Here is a 27212-nt window from a genome sequence, read left to right on the forward strand (position 1 = left end):
ATCAGACCACAGTCAGAGTGTAAAATCCAGGAGGAAACTAGCAAACTGTTGACCGACCAGTCGTTTGTGATGGTCCTGAACAATGTTTGCGATATGCTAGACCAGCCAACGATCAGTTCCATGATCAGGGTGCATTGTTATCAAGTATGTTGACTTATTTCAATTTAATGCTACATGTTTATCACATTTCGCATGCGCCATATGTTCCCTAAATCGAAATTGTTTATGCTCTCTTCTTTAGATCACCGTCAATTGTGTCGACCTACAGGCAGCAATAACAAGAAACGTCGAATGAGAAACAACCCTTAGTATACCTATAAATCACTAACGCTGAACATGTTTATTATTTGTTATATGATTCTATACGTGATGGTATAATAACAGATTACATAGGAATATTCTGTTCTAAATTTTATTTCATTTTAAGTTTCAACGGTCCAATACATACAAGCCAGACGAATATATGAACAATTTAACAAGGCACAACGATGACAAAAGATCAAATCGCAGATTTTCGTATTTCTTCTCCAAAATTGATGTTTTATGCATTTTTCTTAAAACCGTTAAGCCATAAACCATTTAATTTGGAATGGAAATATAATTATCTGCGATCTGATCTTTTGTCACAGTCTTTCATCACTGGTTTGCAGATATTTACGCAAAAATTTGCTAATTCCAAGACAAAAAATAAAACATTGGAAAAACGGTAAATCTGTGAGAGTTCAGCTTTAATGGTCACTGACATCTACATGTTGAGGGCAACGACTAAAGATGTGAGGAAATATATCACGCAAGTTTCAGATTATATTAGGGTGTGTTCAATATTTTTAATGCAACTTTATCGAGAAAACGACGATCAGCTGATCGCCACCATATTGATGCATTAACAAGTATTGTTTCTTCTCTCATTGCTGTTATAGTCAGACCAAATGCCGAAATTCATGAATATTTATATGAAAATCTATAGAAACAAGCTCAGTAGCCAACAATATAAACAAAACCCCGTTTTGTGGCACAGGGTAAACGCCAAATACATAGAACGCAAAACGAGGAAACATTTAAATTTACAACCAGCACATGCAATGCCAGGATTCCGTTTAGGACAGTCTTAAAAATGCTGATAAACAATTCAAAGATTAAAATGATTCATAAATGTTCATCAAATAATCATTTTTATTTATATGAATATCCAAATTGAAAAAGCATTTGTTTCAACGTAAAACATTTATTTTAAACAAACTATTTGCGCATTTATCTCTAATGGGATTTTCTCAATCGTGCTTTTAACGCTTTCAAAGGCGAGATTTGAAGATTAACAGACTTTTTATTGAAGGTTGCAGACTTTCAATCATTCAAGTTGAACTCTTCAAGAAAGTTGTCATGAGGGAGATGATCTTCTAAAAAGTTAAAAACTGAAATTTACTATAATGTTAACGAGCCCCTTTATTATATTATCAAATGCAGCTCCTTGTATTATTAAAATATCAATCAGATTGCGAAATTTTACTTATTTTGGAACATGTATGTTTCAAAAAAATAAAATATTACTTTGCTTCCATTATCACTAATCCAAAGTCAATAAATGTATTTTATTCTAAAAAGGATTCAGTTAAATTTGTACATTTATAACCTTGTTAAGTTTACAAAGTCTTTTTTTGTCAGAACGTCCAGTTAATAAATCGGGCATTAGAATCGGGCTTTGTGTCCAATAGGGGTGTACTCGGGGGCCGCATCATAAATGAAAACTATTAGGCATTAAACTTGGTATGGGTGTTCCATACCTTATACAGTCCTTGCTATAATGTAATTAGAATTGAAAATTAGACCTGTATGGTCAAATATACTAATAGTGGATATGAAATGACCGAGCGAAGGACGTCAGTTTGTGAAATTACCGGAAAAGCGGAACTCCTCAATAACATAATTTGACGCTTTCTGAACTTTAAATATAAACATTTTATCGTTAAAAATTATAGAAATATAAATTCGTTTATAAACGAACAAATAACACACTTATTTTTTTTAAATTCTTAATAACGTTAGCGATGAAATGTTTAGTATAACAAGAGTTGACTCATGATTTTATAAAATTTCAGGATAATTGTCGTCCAGTGCATTGTCCCGAAGCACGGATTAGCATGGATGGGGCGTGTAAACACATTTACTTAGTCGTCGGAACACTGTGCAACATGTACATCAAACTTATATTAAGAGAGCCCGTTGATGGTTTTGGAATCGACGCATTTGAAAACTTTACGTCAAACAATTTAAGCATGCATGGCCTAAATGGATGGAATGTGACTGTATTTGTTGTGGCAAATTGGAACAGCAGTGTCCCAAGGTATCTTATAGCTAGAGTATATAAGTACTTAAAGAATCGGAACCTTGACAGAATAGTTGCTATCTTGGAACGATCTCTGAAGCAGCCTTGGACATTGACGGTGCAAGGTCGATCATGGTCGTTCTCTGCTTCCTTTTACAAATACACTGGATTTAATAGCATCCCTAGCTTGAGCGACGATAACATAGTCACGGTCGGTCCGAATTGGTGGCATTCGCTGGACACGTTTTTGCGGCGATCCAACCAGGAGCGCATTGTCGTCTTAAATCGCCACTGGCTACAGCTGGTCAATTTCGAGATCCGATTGAAACATGCCACTTTCCTCGTAATTACTAAGATGTTTTTCTGTAATCAGGCGGAGCTGCTCGAAACCGAGTTTGTGGATCTTGAGTTCGAGATTTACCTGATTGGGCACAACCGTGTCCTCCAGGAGAGCGAGTTCACCAGAGTTAGTGAATCACATGGCGCACAGAAAGTAAGGGTTTGTCTGGATGAGATTATCGGGTTTCAAACTCAGAATGAAGCCTCAGATTTCTCCACAACGACTATGAATGCCATCTTTGTGGTTGTTGCACTTCGAATATTGATTGCCTTTATTAAGTAAAATATTTCTTTGAATATAAGAATAGAGTTCAAGAATTGATCTTTAAAAAAGATAACTCAATTTGATATTCTTTTGTAAAACACCGTTGAGTGGAAATAAAATACATATTTCTTTAATTTGATTAGCTAAATCAACAAGGCAATGTATTGTATTATTATTTTGCTTGCGGTGAAATACCGAATTTATCTGTGAGCTATTAACAATTAATGTTTACTTGAGTGACAATAACAGCTGCAATTTCAGAACGTATTTTGATATACATTGTAGTTTCTTCCTTAAGATCAAATTAAATGGCCTCACTACTTATGTCAAAATGAAAAAGCATGATTATCGAAGGTGTTTAGAGTGTAGAACTCAAAGGAATAAATCCAAACGGTAAACTGTTGACGGTTTTTCAACGTATATATTCGCATTTAAAATCATGTGTCAAAGTTCAAATGGGCTCCAAAACAAGACATAAAAGTGTTTTCGATTGCGAAGTCGGTACAAAGCAAGGCTGTGTGAGTTCTACAATTATCTTTAATCTGATATCATGTATGAAACGTTATTTGCGTAGGGGAATATATGTTACAGATGTTACTGACGAATTATACGCATTGCTATTCGCCGGCGATGTTTCCAGCTTTGCAGACACGGTTAATAATCGGCAAAACAATATTAACTTGATTGATAAGTTCTGCGATGAAACAGGGATGAAAATAAACCTTGATAAGTTAAAAATCATGGTCTTCAGATGCGGTGGTTCCCTCAGACGCTACGAAAAATGGTTCTACAAAGGGAGAAAAATCGAAGTGATAACCTGCTACAAGTATCTCGGAACGTATTTCACACCTACATTATCATGGTCAAAGCATGGGGACATATTATCACTACAGTCGACAAAAGCATTAAAACTTATCAGAATTTATAAATACCAAAACCAATTTGGATACTTCAATCTGAAAGACGCGTTTAAGTTGTTGGACAATATGGTAAAGCCTATTTTGACCTATTCGTCAGAGATATGGGGGTTTAAATATAGTCACCAAATTGAGAAAGTTCACATAACATTTTGTAAAAGAGTTTTCAGCTCTTCTTCCGAAATTTACACAGGGTTATGTTCATCAGAGCATTCAACCTTACAAGCGTAGCATTGCACGGGCAAATGGTATCATTTGCGGTACATCTGGATACATGACTGATTTTATTTGTTAATATGGACGAAAAGGTAAACTATTCTCTTTATCTGAGAAAAAATGTTATTTAAGAAATTGTTGATAAGTATAAAAAAAAACTGTATACAAAATAAATTATTCGCTAACGGGTTGGTTTCCTCGTAGCAGGATTATTTGCCTTAAGAAAAACGCATGTGCGAATTAACTCGGAGTTAATTCGCGAATAATTTTCGGTTCAAGTAAAAAAACTGGCCACCAGTGTGCCTTTCGGGGCTCAGAAAATTAGGGTGAGACTTGAGACGATTATAGGGCTTCAAACCCAAAATGAAACCTCAGAATTCTCCGAAATGACTTTAAATGCCATCTGTGTATATGTTGCCCTTCGAATGTCAAGTGCTTTTCAAGTTTTAATTGAACCTAATGAGAAGTTCTCCTGACAAGATAAGGACAGACGCCAGCGAAAATATGTTCTCCCTTCGAAAGCATATTAAAATTGCATTAACATAGCATAATGCGAGATAAAATGCACATATATATTTCGATCTGAACAACCAGATAAAGAAAGACCACAGACTATTTCTTTCTTGTTATAACATATTCTTGACGACATCAGGTCTGGACAATGTTTAATCGATATTTCGACAAAAAAGTAAATATGTATTTAATTTTTATGACCAATTTGTAAACATTTAAATGTTTATGTTAAATTTCACAGGTTGTGGAAAGTTCATTGATAATATTGATATGATCTCTAGCGGTTGTTGATCATTGATTCGGTTGCCTTTAATGGTGCACTATCTAGCTAGCCAGTTTATCAGTTTGTATTTACGAAAACAGATATGAAAAAGGTGTTGACTTCCTAGACGCTTCAGTTCTCTTAACTACCTAAAATAAATCAACACAAGATATGGTAGCTACGTTCTAATAATCGTTAAAATTACATTTATCAATAAGCATATCTATTTAAAACTTTCACTGCATTGTTCCCGAATTTCGATTAATTTATGAAGATTGTTCATTATGTTTAGTAAAGCCACTAACACAGATGCCTCTGTGGGCCATCGATTTAAATAGTCTTTGATAGAAATCGTGCTGCTGAATATAACCAAATTCTTTCATTTATTTTAAAAACGATTTATTATTATTATTATTATTATTATTATTATTATTGCTAGTTCTAATTTTCTTCTAAATAACACATTTAAGACTACAGTACAAGCTCAGAGGCCAAACATTTAACGAAGAATCTTTTGCAGGGCAAGAAGCTAATGACTGATAGACATTATACGAGAACCACGTAATATTCTTTCACAAACGGGCATAAATGTCTGTATTTAGACAATCGGTCGTTACATAACAACATTTTTAGATATTTTAAATTTCTAACACTAAAATTAGCAAAGTATTTTATGTCAATTAATTGTTTTATGCTAGTGTTAAAACTACCTCACTAAAGAAAATATTCACAACGTAATAAAGCAAAAACGAAAAAGGAACTCCAAAATTTTAAAAATGTTCTATGTTCGTTTATTCATTTTATAGTGAATTTAGCTGTCCATGTTCTTTTCTGCTGGACTCATCCCAGGTATTATCACAACACAGTGTCCATTTTTGTCGACATTGTTTGGAAGTAGGGCGATACGAATTTTGCAAGAAACCTTATTCGTCCTGTTAACTATTTCGTCATTCCTAAATAAATAGTTTTGCATAGAATGCTGCAGAGAATTAATACCATCATAAAACCAATACAATAAATGCTATAAAGGGAAAGTTTAATCCTTTGAATTCTCTGTAGCAAATAAACAATACCTTCAAACATGAATTGATATAATTCAATATTTTGAAATAAAAGCGCCACAGCGTTTGATATTTCAAACAATGGTTCAAAAGAAAAGTACGTCTTCACAAATTGATCTTTCTGAAATCGTTAAACAAACTCAGGCAAGAGTCTGTTTATTATTATCAACATTGTTTAGAATAAGGACATTACGCTGACAACAGTCGAAGATGTTCATGTAAACATTTTTAAAACAGATCAGATTTATGTTTGTTTTCAAATATGTTTAATACGAACACATAGAACACATGCACAGTCAAACATTTGCATGAAGTCACTTAAAGAGTACCTAACTAAACATTAGGATTAAAAAATCATTTTTGAAAGGGCATTATGGGTAAGTAAAAGTTTACTTTAATCGAGACTGCGTTTTGAATTTTACATAACTATCATATATTATATTAATAACGAATTTCGTAATTTTCTTGTGCTTACTTCAGCTTGTATTGATCCCCCTGGCATTGTGGGCGGGTTCGTCACGACCGTTGGTCCGTACCTTGATGGGTCGACGGCCGTGTACCGCTGCTATACAGGATATCTGGTGAGGATTACACATTAATCTACTGAAGTATTACTGTGTGAGTACCTAAATCGTAACAGTAAATAAATATGGATCACCCTTTATAAAAGCGTTTTTCCGATTTCCGGTTTCTCCTTATATTTTGACTATTATTAAACTTATCATTTTCCAGTTACTTTCATGGAGTATTTAGAACTGCTTAAATATATTATGTTTTTACCCTGTCCCGTCTAGATGTCTGGCGTGTCGTACATCACTTGTACGAGCAGTGCATGGAGCGCCACATTACCCACGTGCTTTCCTCAGGACTGGAATGACGTTGACGTCAACAACGACGGTACGTGATTTACTGTGAAATCCCGTTTTACATTTGTTGACTAAAAAACGTGTATAAAACTGAAATCATTTTTGTAGAAGCTTATTAACGTTCTAGTCAGTTGATTTAAAGGCGCCTTAATTGTCAAATAGCTAAACACTAACCTACCTCTCCCAATTACAGGCGTGCCGTCATGGCTGCTTTATATGGTTGCAATACTGCTGGCGCTGCTCATGCTACTGATTTTCGCCTGTGTCGCTCTCTGGTGTGGTCAGTTATTTGGGTATGTACATTTCAGTCTTACATTAGAGATTCCCATGTATCGTAGGCGTGGGCTTGTGTACATGTTGGTCGTATAGCACTGCTGATGCTGCTGGCCATCCCTAGTAATGCCATCATGTATCGCCAGCTATTTTGGTATGTGGATATCCTCCACTGCTAATGCTGCTGGTCTTCGCCTTCCATTCTCTCTGATGTAATTCTGACCTGGAATGGTTTTACTTCTATAATAACTCAAACACTACTTCCATTAATAGATCCTGTGAGCTATGGTTTGCTACATTTAAAAAGAAACCGTAGACTCAGATAAATCAAGGAGTGCAACGTCTTTCTTTCGGTAATATGACGTACCTTCCACATGAAGGGAAGACTGTGTGTTGTATGTTGGGCTGTGTAAGATCAGGCAGGCCGTAAGACCTGAGAACATTGGAATGTATTGCATTGTCTTCATCCACAACCTAAGCCCTTTCTTTGTCAAACGTCCCAGACATACTTTTCGCATAATGAACCCGTAAGAAGGGTTCTATTTACAATGTATTTGTGTATAAAACACGGAAGCTGTAAATGAACCCGTTGTCAAAAGTCATAAAAATGAATTCTTACATCCGATTGATAAATTGTGTGTTTCAGGTGTTATGAAAGGGGAACCGGGGGTTGGATGTGTCCACCCGGAGGCGGATGTAGCGGATGTGGATGCTGTTGCAGAAAAGATAGGTGATTGGTAGAGTGTTGTTAACTGCATTATTGTGTTTGGAATGAATAAATGTTTTACAAAGCTTAAGGTGCATATGTCTTGGTCATAAATAAATAAATTAGTAAATTAATATAAATGAATTTGACACGAGAGAAAGGTATAGGTATTTTTTTCTGTATGGAAACATAAAGTGTAATGCATTAACCTTTATTAAGATACGGTCCGAGACGGGTGTGTAAGACGTTTCCCCGACGTTACGAGTACGACGAAAGCGGTCGGAGGTTTCACTTGGACGACCTGGGCCGCCGGTGCTATTACGAACACAAAAACAGAACTGTGTACAGTGTCAACGGCGTCGAGGTAAATGTACTTTGGACGTTGGGTTTCGCGTTTGGCGTGAACATTGGAACATAGTGAAACCTGTTTATGAATAGTTAAATGAGTTTCCATAATTCCGATCAGAAACAAAATAAATGCTCTTTCTCATTGTTCCGATCCATTGTTGAATGTTTTTCGTTGACAGATATTTTAGCACGGCTGTGTCTTGCCCTTAATGAATGCATTATCAAATTTCGGTTACAGAATGTTCGAGTTACATCCATATTGTACTAGAGTTCGTACATTTCCGTGCATACCCCCCTAACATTTCTGCTAATTGCATAGTATTCATACAAACGGTTATGAAACCTAAAATTGATATATCAAATTAAGCACTTTTATAACATTCTTCCGTTATAGTCCTCTGCTGGGAGCACTGTAGGCGATGCTGTAAGACCCCAAGTGCCTGCAAAGGAGGTTCTAGCATGGAAGCCACATGCCCATCCCGTCCGTAACATCAACACCAGCACCAAGTGACAGCCGGGTTGAGGTCGGGGAGATGTCGGATAAAATAGGATGGGACTGAGACAATCACTTACGTCTGCGAACATTATTTATGCCATACTGGTCTTTTCTATAAAGTAACAATAAATAAAATTATGTTATGTTAGTAAGCATTTATTATTCATTATAACTATCTTTCAAACTGTTTTCATTATTCATATGTGATAGTATCAGCAGTAGAATCCGTAGTGGATATAACTCCAACGAATCATGTCAGTAGTTACAGAATTGTCTCTACTGAGTAAAATAAGAAGAAAATGTTTTACTTCTCAGCAAAATAAACAAATTGCTAACATGAAAACAATAATTTAATGTCACTGCACAAAAAAAACAATAATCGGTACTTACGAATATAAACAAATCGTCATTCCCTGACGTAAGAGGTTAACATAAAAATAAACTATAGTTTACGATATGTTTGGCTGATGTTACTAAACATAGGACCTGCAAAAATATCTTACCAATATTATATAACGTGTAACAACGCCAAAATATTGTATGTAAAAAAATGCTGCAAATACGCATTCTGTTTTATTCATATGCTGAAATTTATAAATCAAATTGGTTAAAAAACAGGTTATGGCGTTTGCAGAAATACTAAAAAAAATACTTATGTGCAAAAAGGATTGTTTAGCGTTTGTACGACGTTGTGAGACATTTGATGCATGTATCATGATCGATTCATCATCACTACCAGACCTGAGATGACTTTTGATAATATACAACACTCAGAATAATAAAATCAATTCTATATTAGACTGCCGATTTTAATTACATTTTACTCTTTTACAACTCTGAGTTCGGTACAGATAAGATAAGCATTTCATCACCACATCTGAACAGATACAGACACGGACCAAAAAAAGAGTTAAGACCATAGATTCATTTTTATTTAGTTTAAACTATATTTGTCTTACAGTAGAATAGGTAGAACAGTAGAATAAGTGTTAACTTATGCTCGGCCACTCTCGTTGGAACGTTATTACGTGACAGTGTGGTCCTATGTTATGGGCGAAACCGGAATACCCAGAACTCCCCATTTGTACGGCTTCAGATACCAAACTGACATACTTCTAGGCCAACACAGGGAGAGCCTTAGTTAGAAGTAAATACGCTAACCCCTGAGATAACCATAATCTGTTTTTGGTTTGATAAAACTGAGACTGAGACTGGGTATTTTTGCCAAACATCTGGGAGTATAGATTTAAAATATCGCGTATCGCAGTGTCTAAAGTACTAAATGCATGGAATAACATTATGTACTTATACATACATACTCATGCCTAAGTATGATGTCCTAAAGAAACACACTACAAAAGGTTTTCCATCTCCATCAGAATTGTATTCCTCCGTCTGCAGATAGAGTTGGGATCTCTAATCATAGAAGTACTTGGGGCTTACCTATAATTTAATTTTATTTGTTGTATTGTTAAGTTTCCTCAAGTTAATGCATACTTTGATAAGATTTACCTTTTGCGTTTTTTCTTTATTTAGGATTGTTGGGATAAGAGTGAGGTTTGTGCACTTGAACTTGTTTTACTGACCGTTCCAAGGCGGTACCTAAAAATCCTTGATAAACATACCTATTTTTTTTTATACATAGTATGTATGCACTGTGCTGTTTGTGGAGTTTTGTGCTGTTCTTCCACGTTTCTTATTTGTGAATTTTTGTTTTTATGTTCTATGGCTTTGGCGTTTGCCCAGAGCCATTAAACCGGGTTTATGTTTAACGTTTTGCTACTGAGCTTGTTTCTGTAGCTTTTCGCATAAATATTGTGTGTGTCTTAATTGAACATTTGTCTTTATTAAAACCCCATCACCTTCAGATAGTCCTCTTTTACATAATTAAATGACAGGTCGCATAGAACTTTGAAAGGACTAGTCGGAATAAGCATGACACGTGCATTGGTATTCATTGCTGAGCTATTAGGTGACCCTAAAGGTTAAGACACTTTAATCCATAGTAAGATAGACGTGATGAAAAGCTATATTGCCCGCCCTTTTCTAAACAAAAGCCCACTGTACAAAGACTGACGTTGAACACTGACATGTCCGTATGTATGTGGAGAAAGAAATGAAATAAATAATACTGCCATAAACAACCGGTTAAATGAAATGATCTGTGCTGCATTGACAAGCAGTTGACCACCGTTGGTGTCTTAGTTTTCTTTGTCTGTAGATGTCAGATGTGTTCGTAAATCTACTGTTGGAACAAGGATTGATTTTGGTGCAAATAGACAATTAGAATAGCAAAGGTCTACAGTGACCTTTATTTGAAATAAATAAAATAGAATGTAGCAATATAATGTAATGTAACAATATAATACATTACAAGTATGTGTTAATCCGATAATGTAGTGTCATATATTCTTCATGTATGCATTCTGTATTTTGCTAAGGTATATGAAACAAACGTCCCATTATTGGCAAATTGTAAAGTATTGTACGTGTGCAGAAAGGTTAATTGTTAGTTATACATTATATAGAGGTAATGCAAAATGACTATTTCTTCAAAGTATTTAAAGCTTTCAATATATATTCCATAGATAGACACACTTGCAAAATATGTGTGAGACACAGCTGAATAAATGAGCATGCTATTGTATATTTTGAGAGATGCAGTTGATAGAAATCTATGATCTAAGGGATATAACACTGTGATCAACTTTACTGAACCTTCAAGGATTACATTTCTTAATAACTTAATTAATTAATTAATTGTTATTATTATTATTATTATTATTATTATTATTATTATTATTATTATTATTATTATTATTATAATAATTATTATTATTATTATTATTATTATTATTATTATTATTTAATTAAACAATCACAAGGTTAAATGGAGACTGATTCAATCGTCTAAATTTAGTAAAACAAAAATATGAAATAACATTGAAAGTCCACATAGTTTGACCATTTAAGATGTTCAAGTTGAAATAAATTCATTGAAACAATGAATGCTCAAGCTGTTATTAAATCAACCTTTTATTTGTAAACTTAAAAACGAATAAAAAGGTTTAACAATACTGAATGTTAGAACCGATGAGATGCCCAGTAGTAGAAAATTAAAAACTTGTTAATGCCCTTGGCAAGGGCCAACTCGACAATGAGCTAAATACACAAACATATCAAAATAGCATACACAAACACAAACACCAATAACAATGTTACACCACGTGCACTAATACAAACACCACAAAGCAACCATACCCTCATCGAAATTGATTGACCGTTAGATAATGGGATAACCGCCTTGGAACGGACAGTTCTCTGGAGATGAAGCCTACCGCGGTCTTAAACTTGTTAGCATGTCCTTTACCTCAAACTTGTTTAATAAATTATCATTAATTTCTAAATTAAAATATATCAGCCTGATCGCAGCACGCATCTACTTGAAAACAAGGAAAAATAACGCAAAAATAACGTATAAACTGATAAATTAATGCCCTCGGGATTTGCTTAAAACAATGACTTGGACTAAATTACATCTTTGGCAAAACAACAGTTCTGATATGTCGCACCCAATCTGTTATTGATAAGTTTACAAAAGCTGGTATTGAAGCAGAATAATTATTCCTATATCTAACTATTTTTCGGCAATATTAAAGATCAACACAATAGGCCTTGCTCTTTATAGATGCTCATTTCAATGTTACTGGAACACAACGAGAATGGTTTTTACCTTGCTTGAATACTTTAAATTATCATATTATATATATTTCTACTGCATTCCTACATGGGATATGCAGTATCTGTTTCTCCATGTTATTTTATTTTATTGAAAGCAATCAAGCTATGGTTTTATAAACTATTTTACAAAGTTTGGTATGAATATACTTGTTGCAAACGTAGCCATACAAATCCATAAATTGATTTAAGAAATACATCTTATACCTACGCTCACAATACATTACCAAGCACGAAAGGAAAATTGAGCCAATCTTTTTAAGATAAGATTTAAACATCAAAGACCATGTACCCTTTTTTATGGAAGCAAGCATTTGGATGGTATGTAACAGACGTACTGTTGATATGGTATCACCATCACGTTTTAAATAAATAGTTTTATTTAAGCCTCGATTATATTGCATATAGCACTATATTTGATATATTGCCAAATGAAAATCGAAAATTGTAACAAAGACAGTATTATTACACAACAAATGAGTATTGATACGAAACAAATGCTATGGAAAAGGTTTGGGAAAGATGAAAAGACCGGAAGTAACAGATTTACAACACATTTTAATAAGTGCTTTCCCCCTCAGATTTTAGAAACCAAAAATGTCTATTTTTACTTGCGTGCTATGTGACAGTATCATGTCAACTGGTCAATACCGGACTGTCAGTATGTGGTAGTGTGAAATTGCCCATCTTAGGATTATTACAATGTTGCATATGTAGCTCGAGTGAGGTATAATACAAGCAAAGAACACGCAGTTTGATGTATACAATGGAATTAAGCAAAGATTTCATCAAAAACGAAGATCAAACGAAGGCAATATGCTATGGAATTGTTCAATTATGCATGCTCAGTATGAAACGGGCATTTTTAAAACATGATTTTGCCGTTATGTACATAGAAACGAATGTGTTTTTTTCTGTAGACAGTTAAAGACAACACACTAAACGCATCAGAAAATTGTATTCTCCTTTAGAAATGTTATAAACTTTGTACCATATCATTTGAAATAATCCATCATTTAAAAAATATTTTGCGCGTATTTTAAAGAAATGTGCCGGACTTGATTTGCATATCACAGCTTGGTTAACATAACAAGTCGCAAATTATTGCTTTGTTATTCCAACAATGTCAACTTAACCATAACGTTTTGGGATGATTCTCTCATTATTGTGAATTCGATCAAGGAAATAAATGCCAAACTCCATTTAAACGCAAAGATTAATTCACACGCAATGGTTTACCGTTTCCACACGGCAGCTGCAAAACCTCCCCATTTTCGTGGTTCCTGAGATATTTCCGACATTAACTTACCATTACAAGGTATGGCAGCATCCCGCTGAAATGTAACTTTTAGGGACGCAGAAGGTAGCATAACGTATGTATTAGAGTACCCTAAACAGCAATCCTGGTTCCAATTGCCGCACGTGCGTGGATGCTGACAAAGGTACGCCAGAGATGCGCCGACGGTCGCGTTACGCAGGGAATCAACATGCGTACCACCGACTCGCCATTTCCAAAATATGGCTTCATCTGGTGCACACCTTAGTTGTTTTGTAGGGAACCAGCTGCCACATTGAGATGCGACATCAACACGTAACCAACAAACAGTGTATTAGTCAGGTTCCCGATTGTATAATTTTTTTCATTATTTATTTACTTAAAAGTGTAAAAGAGTGAAACCGTTGCAATCGATAGGAGCATATAAACCTTCTGTTAAAATAATACTGGATGAAAAAAATACTTATCAAAGTTAATAACTACTTACTTTTAAAGCAATTTCATTTTCCAAATAGCTGTCTACGGGAGTGAGTCAAGTTCGCGATGGAAATGTTTTTACATAAAAAGGCAAACCGACAATCATTGATCACAAAATCTAGTGTTTTATAAAACTTTTGTTGAAATATGGAATCCCGTTTCAAGAATATATGACATTACATCATGATATTTTTTTTCAATATAATTATATGAAACAAAATGGAAGCGGTGGCCTGTCTTACGAGTTATCGCTGATAACAAGTCAGATCGGGAATTGCGAACGATGATTAATGACTTAGCTTCAAATTTACAAAACTGTCACAGCGACAGTAGATCTATTTCGTTACAAACTTAAACGTCGGTGATCGTTTGGCAGACAGTACATCTAGGAGCTCCTCACGTATGGATCATAAAACATTGTAAACGTTTCGAGTTGTTTCATCGGTAACGAAATAGAATCGCAATACCTTTATATTGTGAAGTATTTGGGCAACATAATTACATTGTCTTATGTCATAGAATGCATTTCACTTAATTTCTTCAATAGTAATTTCACGGGTTCTACTGAATTTTGGTCAGAATGTCGTTGCTTTATAAACTCTGTAAACCAGAAAACGAATGATATTTCTCCACTTAATCAATACGTTTGTCACAATTATTAAAATTAATTGGATTTATTGTTTCCCCGTCAATAAGTGAAAAGTGTGTAATGTTTCACTTTACGGACAGCTAAGAAGACTGGGGTTAAAAATCATCACCATTCGATTAATAATGAGGAGAGAGGTCAATTGATCTCAATATGTTTGAGCTCGTTCAGGGTTAGCAATAACTCCTGGTGGTGTTAGTTGGTATTATATCAGGGCCTGGCCGGTGCAATGCGGTTCACGTAATTTGATAAGGCACATGACATATCAGAGTACATCGTCTTCGGAGCACAAACATTGTGAAAAAAAAAACAAGTTGTACAAAAAACAACAAGATATAATATAAACATAAAACCTAAAGACATAATAGAAATATAGTATAATATAGATGTAAACTAAATATTCCATTTATAAATAATATGGTAAAAAGTGAGGATGAACAGAAACAACGTTCAACTTCTTTTTAACATTGTTCGCCTTAAACACCAACTTTCCTAAACATACAAAAAGATGAGTTCATAATTGATTGTCTATTTTGTTTTGTTTAATAACTTTGAACATTTTCACAGATGGATGAGTCAAATAATTTCGTTTAAAATGATTTTCGAATAATATTAAATCACCGCCACATACATATTGTATGTAATTCAACTTGTATAAGGTATTCCACATCTATGGTGACGCTAACGCATCTTTTGTAGTTTTTGATTTCTGGGCATAATTTCGTTTTGATGAGCGAAACTATTTATTTATATAGTCTTTAAGGTTAAATCCTACATTGAAAGAATGTTTAAATAGACTTTAATCATTGAAATGTATTGTTGTTCATTCTTTAGAAACTGCATATATTATCATGTCAAAACAAGAAAGCCATGATGGTCCTCATTCGCTCATCTGAGTAAAAGAGTTTAACCTTGGTAATCAATACAGCTTGATATTCGTTCCCAAAGCTGTACATATGATCCAAATTTCAAAACTGTAGCTTCAAAAATAAGATGCCAAAAAGGTACAATAAAGGTAATCAACAGCATTAATATTTGTTTTCAAAACTGTACACTTGGTCAAAATGTTACTGCTGCACCTTAAAGAAAAGGAAGTAGGTCAAAAGTCAAAGTCAAGGCCATCCGAGGACAGTATTGATTTTTTTTTCAAAACTCTACACATGATCCAAATGTCATTGCTGTAGCTTAATAAATAAGAAAGTAGGCAGTCACAGTTAAGGTCATCCAACCTCAACATTGGACGTTTTTGTTAATACCAAGCCAGTTTAAGTTTGGTTTCAATGGTTTCAGCAGATTCGAAACCTGTTTTGTTAATTTTGCTTGAAGTAACAAATACATATTTGTTGTGAACAGTTTGAACAACATGGCGGAGCATACAAACTGATATATTAACACACACTTATTAATAGTATCTTTTTCATTTAGATCATTTGCCCATTGTAAGGCATTGTTATATAAAAACACATTGAGTTTCAACAAACGTGGTTGATCAATTACCGCCATGTTGTTTTCAAAGTAAACTAGTTTTCGGATGGAATGAGCCGATGAACCCGATGAAACCATATCCAGTAGGGGTGTGGAAGGTTTCAAAAACTGGTTTCGGTTTTTGTTAAAACAACACACGATAAAACAGGTTTTGGCTTTATTTGAAACTGTCACAACAAATACACAGTTTGTGAAACCGAAAAAAAACGAAACCAGTTTATTACCAAAAAACGCACATTGCAATTATTTTACAGAATTGTGAACATGGTCAAAATTTCTTCGCTGTAGTTTCAAAAATAAGACAGTAGGTCAAAAAGGGTGGGACCAAATTTGACCCAAGGGGCGTAATTTGCACAATCTTGGTAGAGGACCACTATATGATGCTGGTAACAAATTATTAAAGGTCTCGGCATAGCGTTGTCAGACAAGAAGGTTTTCAATAAGTCCACAGAAAACATCATGGCATAGCGAGTTTGGACCCCAGAGGCATAATTTGATTTTCACAAGCAATTGTGTAAGACACAGGAACGAAGGACAGCGCACCATCTTATAAATATTTATAAACTACTATAAATTATGAGGATTTTATTAAAATGCTTATGAAGAGCCTACAGTGACATTGCCTCAATTTTAATCCAACACATCATGGCTTCACATCTATGTGTATGAGTTACTGTCTTGTTTACATAAGGTGTATTCACTAACCACGAACTAGATAAGATTGTACAATTACAATGGTCTATATGTAGTTCAATTGAAAAGTCTGATCATTATATTCATCATTGAGTAAAAATGATATTCTTCTAGAAAATAAAGAGATATGATATTTCCTAACTTATAAACCCATGAAAAAACAATTCTTACTTTAAAAGTGACTAATTTGAAGAATTAAAAAAATAACAAATAATCCCTTGTTACTAAAAAAAGAAAAAACAAACTAAAAATAGACAATGCACTGTTCAGCAGAAAGAGAGACAATAGAGCAAGATTTGCTGCCCTTGCTTCAAGTGTAAACTTGACATAACTATCAAGATTTTAACACCAGATTGTTGTTGTTGTTGTTGTTGTTGATCAATCCCGACCCATGTTGTGTTTTGTACAAGGTTACCCAAGAAAGCTTTCTGTAAAGTTTCATTGAATTTGGACTGGTAGTTTCAGAAGGGATGTATTTTAAAGCAAAACAGGAAGTCAGCCATTTTGTTGTAGTTGCTGCTGTTGTTGTTGTTGATCAATCGTATCCTTTTGTTGTATTTTTATAGAGGGTCACACAAGGAAGCCTATTGTAAAGTTTCATTGAATTTGGACTAGTTGTTTGAGAGGAGATGTTTTTTAAAAGCAGAACAGGAAGTCGGCCATTTTGTTGTTGTTGTTGTTAAACAATCGTGAACCCTTGTTGAATTTTAATAGAGTGACACCCAAGGAAGCTTCATAGAAGTTTCATTGTATTTAACCAGGTAGTTTTAGAGGAGATGTTTTTTTAGCATTGTTGACGGACGGACGGACGGACGGACGGACGGACGGACTGACGGACGGACGGACTTGCTGACGGACGGACGACGGACAAAGTCGGATCACAAAAGCTCACATTGAGCACTTCTTGATCTGGTGAGCTAATAAATGATGGCCGTGCATTGATTGAGGTTTCCATAAAAACTGCAATCATCGTGGCTTTATCTCTTGTCTTTTATAATGGCGAGTACTCGACTCGAGGCATTTAGAAAACATTTTTCCGATGATAGCCGCTGTATATCAACGATGATTTAACCAATATTCTTTTGTAAACATTTCGGCATGATTTACTGAAAGGGGTTACATTTAAATGGTCGACAAGATATTACATAAATATGAAGAAGTTATACTGTATCAATATCAAGCGGAATGAAACGTGCCTGATTAGTCTTAGTAAGGATTAGCGACCGGTAATCGGAGCAGTTTATTTCTCGAAATGCGATGGAATCAAAATAGCAGAAATTTACTCCATTTCGCCATAGACATGACACAAAAATATAATTGTCTGCCTTTGAGTAAAATGAATAAGAAGAACATTGTTTTCCCTTGTTTATTATGGAATAGTCACCAGGTGGCGGTTTTTAATCACGAGTGATATTTACGCACGAGTATATGTTCGATTTTGTTGTTTTATATAGGAGGATATAGAATGGTATTCAGGGAACTTTTTTTCAAAATAGCAATTTAGAAAGTTCACAGTTCAATGTTTTCCGGCTTAATTATGCACTTTTCATGTTTTTACACTTAACACATATTTAATTCCGTGTGTTTAGACGGTGTATTTATCTATAAATCTTAATTAACGTCTGTTCTTTTCTATTCTTATCAATTTTTCGATCATGTTATCGTAATTTAGGTAACTGATAGAACATTCAGGTTTTTGGACTTTTTATCTATGGATGTTTAATACAGGCAGAACATCAGATTAAAACACTAATTCTTGTAAACAAAAAGGGGGCTGCACAAATGGAATCAGAATTGTGACTGCATTACAAATCCGTTCCTTAACGCTTCATACTACGGAAATAAATGTTTCTTAGTGCCAGTGTAAGCATTTATCGGAATTGTTCTATTGATATTAATTGATAATAATATTTATAGGAACAACTACAGAAACAAGCTCAGTAGCCGAACATTTAAACATATAGCTCATTGTATGGCACAGGGTAAACGGAAAAGACATACAACACAGCAACAAACAACCAGAAACATGGAACAATAGCACAAAACCCAACAAACAACACGGTACATATTTCATTCATTTTACTATATCTAAAACAAGAAGTGTTTATCAAGGATTGTTAGGTACCGCCTTGGAACGGTGCGTAAAAATGTAAATGCTTTATCTATAAGCCAATTCGGGATTGGTCAGTACTGAAAAATATAACGTTAGGCAATAATGATAGAGCTTTGTTTATGTATACATACGGCGTTCCAAGCTAGTCTCTTTATAGCGGCTCAAATGAAGAGATGGAATGATAGCTTTTGAGACAAATTCACTTATTTCTCTGCAGACTAATTTAATAAGTGACGCAAAGCTCGATTGTGGACGTTTTATGCCACGAGTTGCGCTAAATGGTATGGGCAATTACCAAATATACGTCCATTAAATGGTTTACATGTACGATATGACAGAAACGACCGAAAGGGGAAGGATATTTATTTGTTGGCTTTAATGCATAAATAAATACTCTAGAGATAAAAATGATCGTGACGTGTATTGTTCCTAAAACCGTTGATTGCATTGCTAGAGGAAATAACAGTTTCAATGCTTGACTACTGGCCTGTTGTCCACAAAATGACGAACCAGCTGTGTAATATTTACAAGTTGAACGAAGGAACTAATGGCCAATTGAAATGTAATATTAGACCCCATGCAGACCATGAAAACATGATTATTTTTATGCAGAAATAAACAATGTAATCTATTTGTAATATCGCATTTAATCTAGAGTTTATTGCGTTTTTCTTGTTTTGCAAATACTCGATCTCCCACTGTTAAGTTTAGGTCTTTTTTTAGTATGTTTTGTCGGACGAAATTTGTACACTTCCTTGCACTCTTTGGGTGCAAGTGGTCCTTTTGTTTCGGTAAAAAATGTCTTGTAGTCTTCACCTGTGTCCGATTGAGTATCAAAGATATCGTTGAGGTTCTCACCAGTGGACAAGTAACACCCTCTTCTGTTTTTCATCCTTAATGTCTAAACCCACGAATGAGTTTTCCAGTCTTATACACCGTTTTGTCCATCAGGTGTCTACCGATGGTTATTTCGCAACAAATTTCCGAAACACTGGTAATTCTTGTACCATTGTGCCAGTTAAGCATTAATGTTTCATGAAGGAATATCATAAATGTCACAATTACAATGAGTTATTAAAAATTTGCCTAACTTTGTTTTTACATCCTCGTCGCCATTGTCATGTCATATGATTTTTGGAGAGGAATGAAGATTCCATACCTTATAGGACTTTATATTTCAATTCTTCTAAAATTACATGTTTGCTACGATGCTATCATCGGAGAATTAAAATCAATCGTCTGCGCTAATAATGCAGCAAACCATGCTTGACAGGTTGACATTTAAATGATAGTAAAAATAATAATATAGCTCTTTATTTCACCTATCAAAACATAGTTATACAATGGACATATAACAGTTAAGTTGATTTCTGTTTAAGTTCAGTATATCTACAATGTTAATAATTCCGATGATTTTGACAATATGTACTGTCACACTGGTAGACATGCAATATCTATTTTATTATACCGACCACAATGAAATAAAGATATTTTACCATTACAAAAATATCAAGTTGAATAAGTTCATTCTGTTATTATTTCTGTTACAAATGAAGTCTAAAACTGTAACATAGATAGTTTTGATACACAAAAAATGAGTATTAATACACTTTAAATGCTATGGATTTTTTTTTGAAAAGTTACAAACACCGGAAGTTACAGATCTACAACACATTTTTATGAACGCTTATCACCAAAGACTTAAGAAACCAAAACAATGTCTATGTTTACGTGCATGCTATGTGACAGTATCATATGAACTGGTTAAAACCATACTGTCAGTATGTGGCATTATGAAATTGCCCATGGTGAGAATATAAGTAGTAAACATATGCAGCTCACGTTAGGAAAATGAAATGCGCAGTTTGCTTAACATAATCGAACTTCTGCCAAAATGTCATTCAAACGAAGACACAACACAACAAGCCATGTCATGGTTCAATTACGCATGATCAATATAAATCAGCATTTGTTTTAAATATGATTTTGCCTGTATGTACTTATAAACGAAAAAATAATTCTGCAGTCAGTTTAAAACAACAAGGTTAACTCAATGTACTACATTCTCATTTAGAAAATAAAATGTGTTACATTTCATCTGAAATCATTTATCAATAAAAAATTAAAATGTTTTACACGTTTTTTAAAGAAATGTGTCAAGCTTGATTTGCATATCAGAGCTTCGTTAACATAACCGCAAATTATTGCTTTGTTATTCCTACTTCCATTTTAAACATTACTTTTGGGGATTAACTGCTGTAAGAACTTTGAAACTCTCTCAGCCTTAAATACGATGACTAAATTGTAAAAGGAAGTTGTGTATATTGGTGGAACGATCCACTCGAACAGGAAACGATTATAGAATAAATACCATCTACCCGTCCGAGTGAGAAAAAACTCAACCGAGGACAATGTTTACTTGTAGGTTTATGGTATGTACTATCCTAGTATGTAGTGAGTTGTTTGAATGCTCAAAATAAATACTTAAAGAAGTAATGTGAGGACCAGATTGCTTTAGTATGTAAGTAATCCCACAAACCATTTGTTGGTATGAAGATGTTTACATTTCCTATTAATTTACATAGAAGTCTAATACTGATTCAACAACTTAGAAAATTGATATAATTGTTCTCTGACATTTGACATTTAGTGTAAAATCAAAATTGAAGCAATTTTACAAATTCTACTTAAATCAAAAGCCGAACCATACCGATAGTATGGACAAGTTATACACAGCTGCAGCACACATCTTATAAGGTCATACTGACAATTATTTATTTACATTTTATGGACAAAACTGTAAAAAACATATACATGGACCAATCACAAACAAATAATAGACCGTAGCAAAATGTTTCAACAAGTTTAACTGAGGAAAATTAAATCTCACAATTAATGCACACTTTGCAATAATATAAAACCTGATTTGGATATAATCAATACACTCACGAAATAATACGACGATAAATGAGCTACTCTAAAATGACAAAAGCGCAGTGTCCCAGTGACTCAATGTGTGGTATTCTTGTCAAACGTTCGTACCGCCGCCTCGCCATACTCGCCTTTTCCGAAAGTGGGCTTCATCTTGTGCAATGTTTCTATGAAAAACTCCTGGAACAAGCCGAACATAAACCCCGTTTAATGACATTGGGTAAACGCCAAAGACATAGATTAAAAAAAACAAAAAAAAACAATCACCAACCAGAAACATGGAAAAGACTGAAACCGTTGCCATCGGCAGGAACATAAACCTCTTATTTAAATACTGAACACAGAGTTATGTAAGTAAAAAAGTACTTATTGTGGAAGCAATCTGCTTTTTGAAACATCTGTCTGAAGACGGAAGTAAAGCTCGCAATGAAAATGTTTTTCGTGTTTTGCATCAAAAGGCAAACAAAATATCATTGATCACAAAAAGTAGTGTTCTATAAAGTTTCTGTGGAAATATGGAATCACTTTCAAGAATATATAACATTATATGACATTATATTATGATAAAAATGGCAATATATGTCAACCAAGATGGAAGCGGTGGCATGTCTGACGACTTATTGCTGATTACGAGTCAGATTGGGAAGTATGCGAACAGTGATTAATGACTTAGATTCCAAGTTAAACAAACCTTAACAGTGACAGTAGATCTATTTCGTTACACACTTAAAGAGCGGTGATCGTTTGGCAAAAAGTAAATTGTTTATAAACATTTAAATACGAGCACCTCATCGGAATTATATGGTATCGTGTTCATAAAACGTTGTATACTTGGGATAAATTGGGTTATATCTGTAAAGAATTTATTATACAAATATGTGATTTTTCAATATCATTTAAATAAAGGTTAGTTGATTTTGAAAGACAAAACTTGTTCGAATATTTAAGAGACTTAACATGATGTGACACATATAAACATTTTAAAACTTTGTTAAACCCAGAAAAAAATATTGTTGAACACTCTACCATTTTAAGTGAGGGAATCATAAGAGAGATTTTAATGTTCTGGCCGTAAATTTGTTTAGTGAGACTTGTCGACAATTGGGTATCGAAATGGAAAATCGAGAGTATAGATAAGTTTTGCTTAATTAATTTTTATACTCAATGAATTTCATGTATTAGTACAATGTAACAAATGCAGGCAAAAAAGGCATATTTCTTATCTTTCAATGGTACACAGGTAGGCAAGACTTACAAGACTTCATCAATCTTATGCAAAGTCTGAATGATGGCAGAATATAAAATAAAGAATTCTTTTTAATTGTAATAATGAAACAAAATATCAGGAAAAATGACTGTCATTAAGAAAACACAACTTAAAGTTTTGTATTGAATATGTTGTATTAGGGACCGGATGCCTTTCTTTACAAATGAAATTTGACCTGACTGACATGACTTGTATACGTTTCGATTTTTTTTTATCGGCAAAGACAACCTACGATATAATCGCAAAACCGTCTATAGTGTGAAACAAACGGGCAACAACATACTTACATAAATCATTTGCATATACTTATAATATCATAAAGTGTACTTTAACTAATTTCTTCAATAGCAATTTCACGGGTTGAACTGTATGGTGACCAATGACATAATATCTTCGTTTAAGATACTCGAAGCACAAGACAACAAGAATGATGTTTCTCCACATAATTCAATTCGTTGGTTAAAATAATTACTAAATTGAATCATAAGAATTTCCGTCAACTGATGAAAATTGTGTATTGTTCAACTATAAGGGCAGCAAAGAAACCTGTGATCACCATTCAATTAATAATTAGGCGTAGGAGAGAGGTCAAGTTATCTCATTATGTTCATGGTGGCTCATTGACGGTGAGCGATAATTCTTGTTCGTTTTAGTTGGTATAAAATCAGGGCCTGACCGGTGCAATGCATTACATGTAATCTGATAAGGAACAGGACAGATCGGAGAACATCGTCTTCGTAGCCACATAATTATGTAAACACAAACATTGTAATGGAACATGTAATACAAATAAAACTAGTGGTAAATGAATATAAATAACATGATAAATAAGGGTGAGAATGAACCGAAACAATATTAAAATAATTTTTAAATGGACTTTAAACGTTGAAATATATTGTTGTTTGTTCTATAGAACTGGCATGTAATATCGTGTCAAAATAAATGATGGACGTGCATTAATGAGATTCTCATAAAAAAGGCAACCATCGCGGCTATTATTTATTGACAGTTGAATTGGCGAGTATTCGACTCGGGGCATTTAGAAAACAGTTTCCTGATGATAGTCGCTGTTTATCATCGCTGATTTAACCATTATTCTTTTGTAAACATGCAGGCATTGTTTGCTGGAGAATGTTACATTTAAATGGTCGACAAGATACTAGATATAAATGAAGACGTTCTACTGTATCAATAGCAAGCAAATTGAAACATGCGTTATTGGTCATAGTAAGGATTATTAATTATCGACCTGTAACCGGAAAAGGTCATTTCTTGATATTCTGATGGAATCAAACTATCAGAGACAATTTCAATTTCGTCATGTCATTTAGACATCTGTAACTTTTGCAACATACATACTATTTTCATGAAATTGTCAGTATTTGTAGCAGATACTATCCACATCTTGTTAATGTATATTTTGATGTATAAATATTAAACCATATTTATTTTATGTTCTTTAGTGCCAGTGTACGAATGGATCAGAATTGTTCTATTGATATTAATGAATAAGTCAATTCGGGATTGGTCAGTACTTAAAAATATAACGTCAGACAATAATCATAGAGCTTGTTTATGTAAACACACGGCGTTCTGAGCTAGCCTCTTTATAGCGGCATAAATGAAGAGATGGAATGATGCCCTTTTGAGACAAATTCGCTTATTTCTCTGCAGACTTATTTAATGAGAGACGCAAAGCTCACTGGTGGACGTTTTATGCCACGAGTTTGGCTAAATGGTATGGGAATAACAAAATATACTCCCATTAAATAATTTACATGTACCATATGATTTCCAGAAAACATTAAGGCAATGATATTTTGATCTTATTTTAACAATAAATGCCGACTATGGCAAATCATTTTTTCATTTTGATATCTACAACATCGTTAACAAGTATGCTGCAAATGAACAGAAACGACCAAAGGGGTAATGGATGTTTATTTGTTGGCTTCTATGCATAAATAGTCTAGAGATTCAAGGGGTGATCAACCATGACCTGTACTTTTCCTATAACCTTTGACTGCATTGCTAGAGGAAATAAAAGTTTCAACTCTTGACAATTGCAACTGGTCTGTTGTGCACAAAATGGCGAACCAGCTGTGTAATATGTACAAGTTGAACGAAGGAATTAATGGCCAAAAAAAAAACATTACTACTTTTATGCAGAAGCACACAATATAATTTGATTGTCATATCGCGTTCAATCTGATAAAGATATTATTATTAAAATCAATTGAATATCTTTTGTTTTTTCATTTACGCCGACTAAATCCATTTCGTTTATTTGAATGTTAATATAAGTCGTCCAAGAATACTAGGTAAGTGCTGTGGAACGAAGAAGTCTATCTGGCGAGGCGGACGAATTTATCGGGTAAGTTTTTAATTTATCCTGTTGCTTTGTTTATTTAAACACTATAAATAACCTTAAAACTATTAAGTATCTTTTAAGATAATGGGGACATCTTTTTTCCATGATGACGTCAGCACACTAGGTATTCATGTTTAAATCGCCCCCAAAATAGTTCTAAAACTGTTCATTTTTTTCAATACGCGAACAGTCAAATTCATTGCATTTTTATATGTCAATATCAATTCAAAACATAAAAAAGATTTTACAAGTGCTTGAACATGGATCAGTCACCAAACAATATCTGGTGATATAACAATTATTCCGCAAATTCACAAGTCATGGTTTAAGATCACGAGTATTTACAAGCAATCGTCACGTGTTAAATGGATCTAAATAATGTTGATAGTGTTTGATGTTCAGAACTACCCCGGCAAAGAGATAATTCATTACTGTTGTGAGATTTTGTCATTCACCACAGAAATGCAATTAACTATCGTTGAATGCTACACCTTTTTTAGCATTTGCGAGTGGGAAAAAGTTTCAAATCACATGTAGATTATCTGATCGATTGTTTTGCCCGTGTCATTATAAATGCAAAAAGCTACAGAAACATGCTCAGTAGCAAAAAGTTTAAACATAAACCCGGTTTAGTGGCAATCATTATTATGCAGCGTGATAAGACTTTATGGGCGAGTGATTGTTGAGGTCGGTTGTTGGCTGACTAATAAGATACTGAAACATTCTTTGTGTTTTTCCATTGGCCTTTCAGAATAGAACATAGTCCGTTTTCGCGGTCACATGACCAACTGAATGTACATAAACATCACGTGGTCTACTATCCAAATCAACATAAATTTAAACGGCATCTTGTTATTGAACCGAAATGTATGCAAGTGACAAAAATAATGTATTATTCTTCGGATTAGTTACCAAAGGTTCTAATCAACATATTCTACGAGATAATGCCCTTTTACAAATGGTGAAAATGTTCATGATTTTATTAAGCTTAGAATGTGTGCTTCAAAGTTCAGATTGAAATTGAATTCATAATATGATACAATCCATTTTCTTCATGCTCGGCTTGCTTTACACATGATTCAAACATGGGCCATTATACATCTTTAGCCTCATTCTCACCATTTCCCTAAATTCAACAATTCTCTGTTTTTTTTTACAATGTAAGGAAGTGTAAAGCTTAGTATTTTCTGCAATTCAAATAAGGACAACAAGATATTTGGGGATGAATTACATAACTGATATTGTATGAAGCCTAGGTTCTCATTACAGAAACATGTTAGGAAATGTTGATTATAAAGATCTTCCATGGGAAAGAGTGTAAGAGTGTAAGGTAGGTTCATTCCGACCCGAGCGTAGGGTGTAAACCTCGTTTCCGCAAAACACCCTGCGCGAGGGTCGGGATGAACCTGTCTTACACGAGCGGCTCTGATATATGCTTTTTCTCCCACCTCAGTTAAACAAAATTAAGTAAAAAAGTATTTTTTTGCTGGAACTCGTTTTTGCTTTGTGAACATAATTGCATACGGATATGCAATAATTCGTGGTTGTCATGGATATTCGCGCAGTGATTCAGAGTATGTAAATGGTCTGATCGGTCTTTAAATAGTTCTAAGAAGAGTGAAGCATTATT

General features: G+C 34.1%; 1 protein-coding gene across 1 annotated transcript; it reads left to right on the forward strand.

The window, feature by feature from the left end:
- The first annotated feature begins 6108 nt into the window (after window positions 1-6108).
- Window positions 6109-8630, forward strand: LOC128216803 (sushi, von Willebrand factor type A, EGF and pentraxin domain-containing protein 1-like). Its single transcript, XM_052923466.1, has 6 exons — window positions 6109-6273; window positions 6377-6477; window positions 6691-6793; window positions 7682-7765; window positions 7961-8105; window positions 8484-8630. The coding sequence occupies exons 1-6, from the start codon at window positions 6270-6272 to the stop codon at window positions 8503-8505; spliced, it is 459 nt and encodes a 152-aa protein (XP_052779426.1). The 5' UTR covers window positions 6109-6269; the 3' UTR covers window positions 8506-8630.
- The last annotated feature ends 18582 nt before the right edge of the window (window positions 8631-27212 follow it).

Source organism: Mya arenaria, chromosome 14, assembly GCF_026914265.1.
Source record: "Mya arenaria isolate MELC-2E11 chromosome 14, ASM2691426v1".
NCBI classification, from domain to species: domain Eukaryota; kingdom Metazoa; phylum Mollusca; class Bivalvia; order Myida; family Myidae; genus Mya; species Mya arenaria.

Excerpts from the sequence above, each read along its gene's own strand:
- LOC128216803 (XM_052923466.1), top strand. Across the intron at positions 6,478-6,690 it reads GCTGCTATACAGGATATCTG|ATGTCTGGCGTGTCGTACAT; the intron begins GTGAGGATTACA and ends TGTCCCGTCTAG. Across the intron at positions 8,106-8,483 it reads ACAGTGTCAACGGCGTCGAG|TCCTCTGCTGGGAGCACTGT; the intron begins GTAAATGTACTT and ends CTTCCGTTATAG.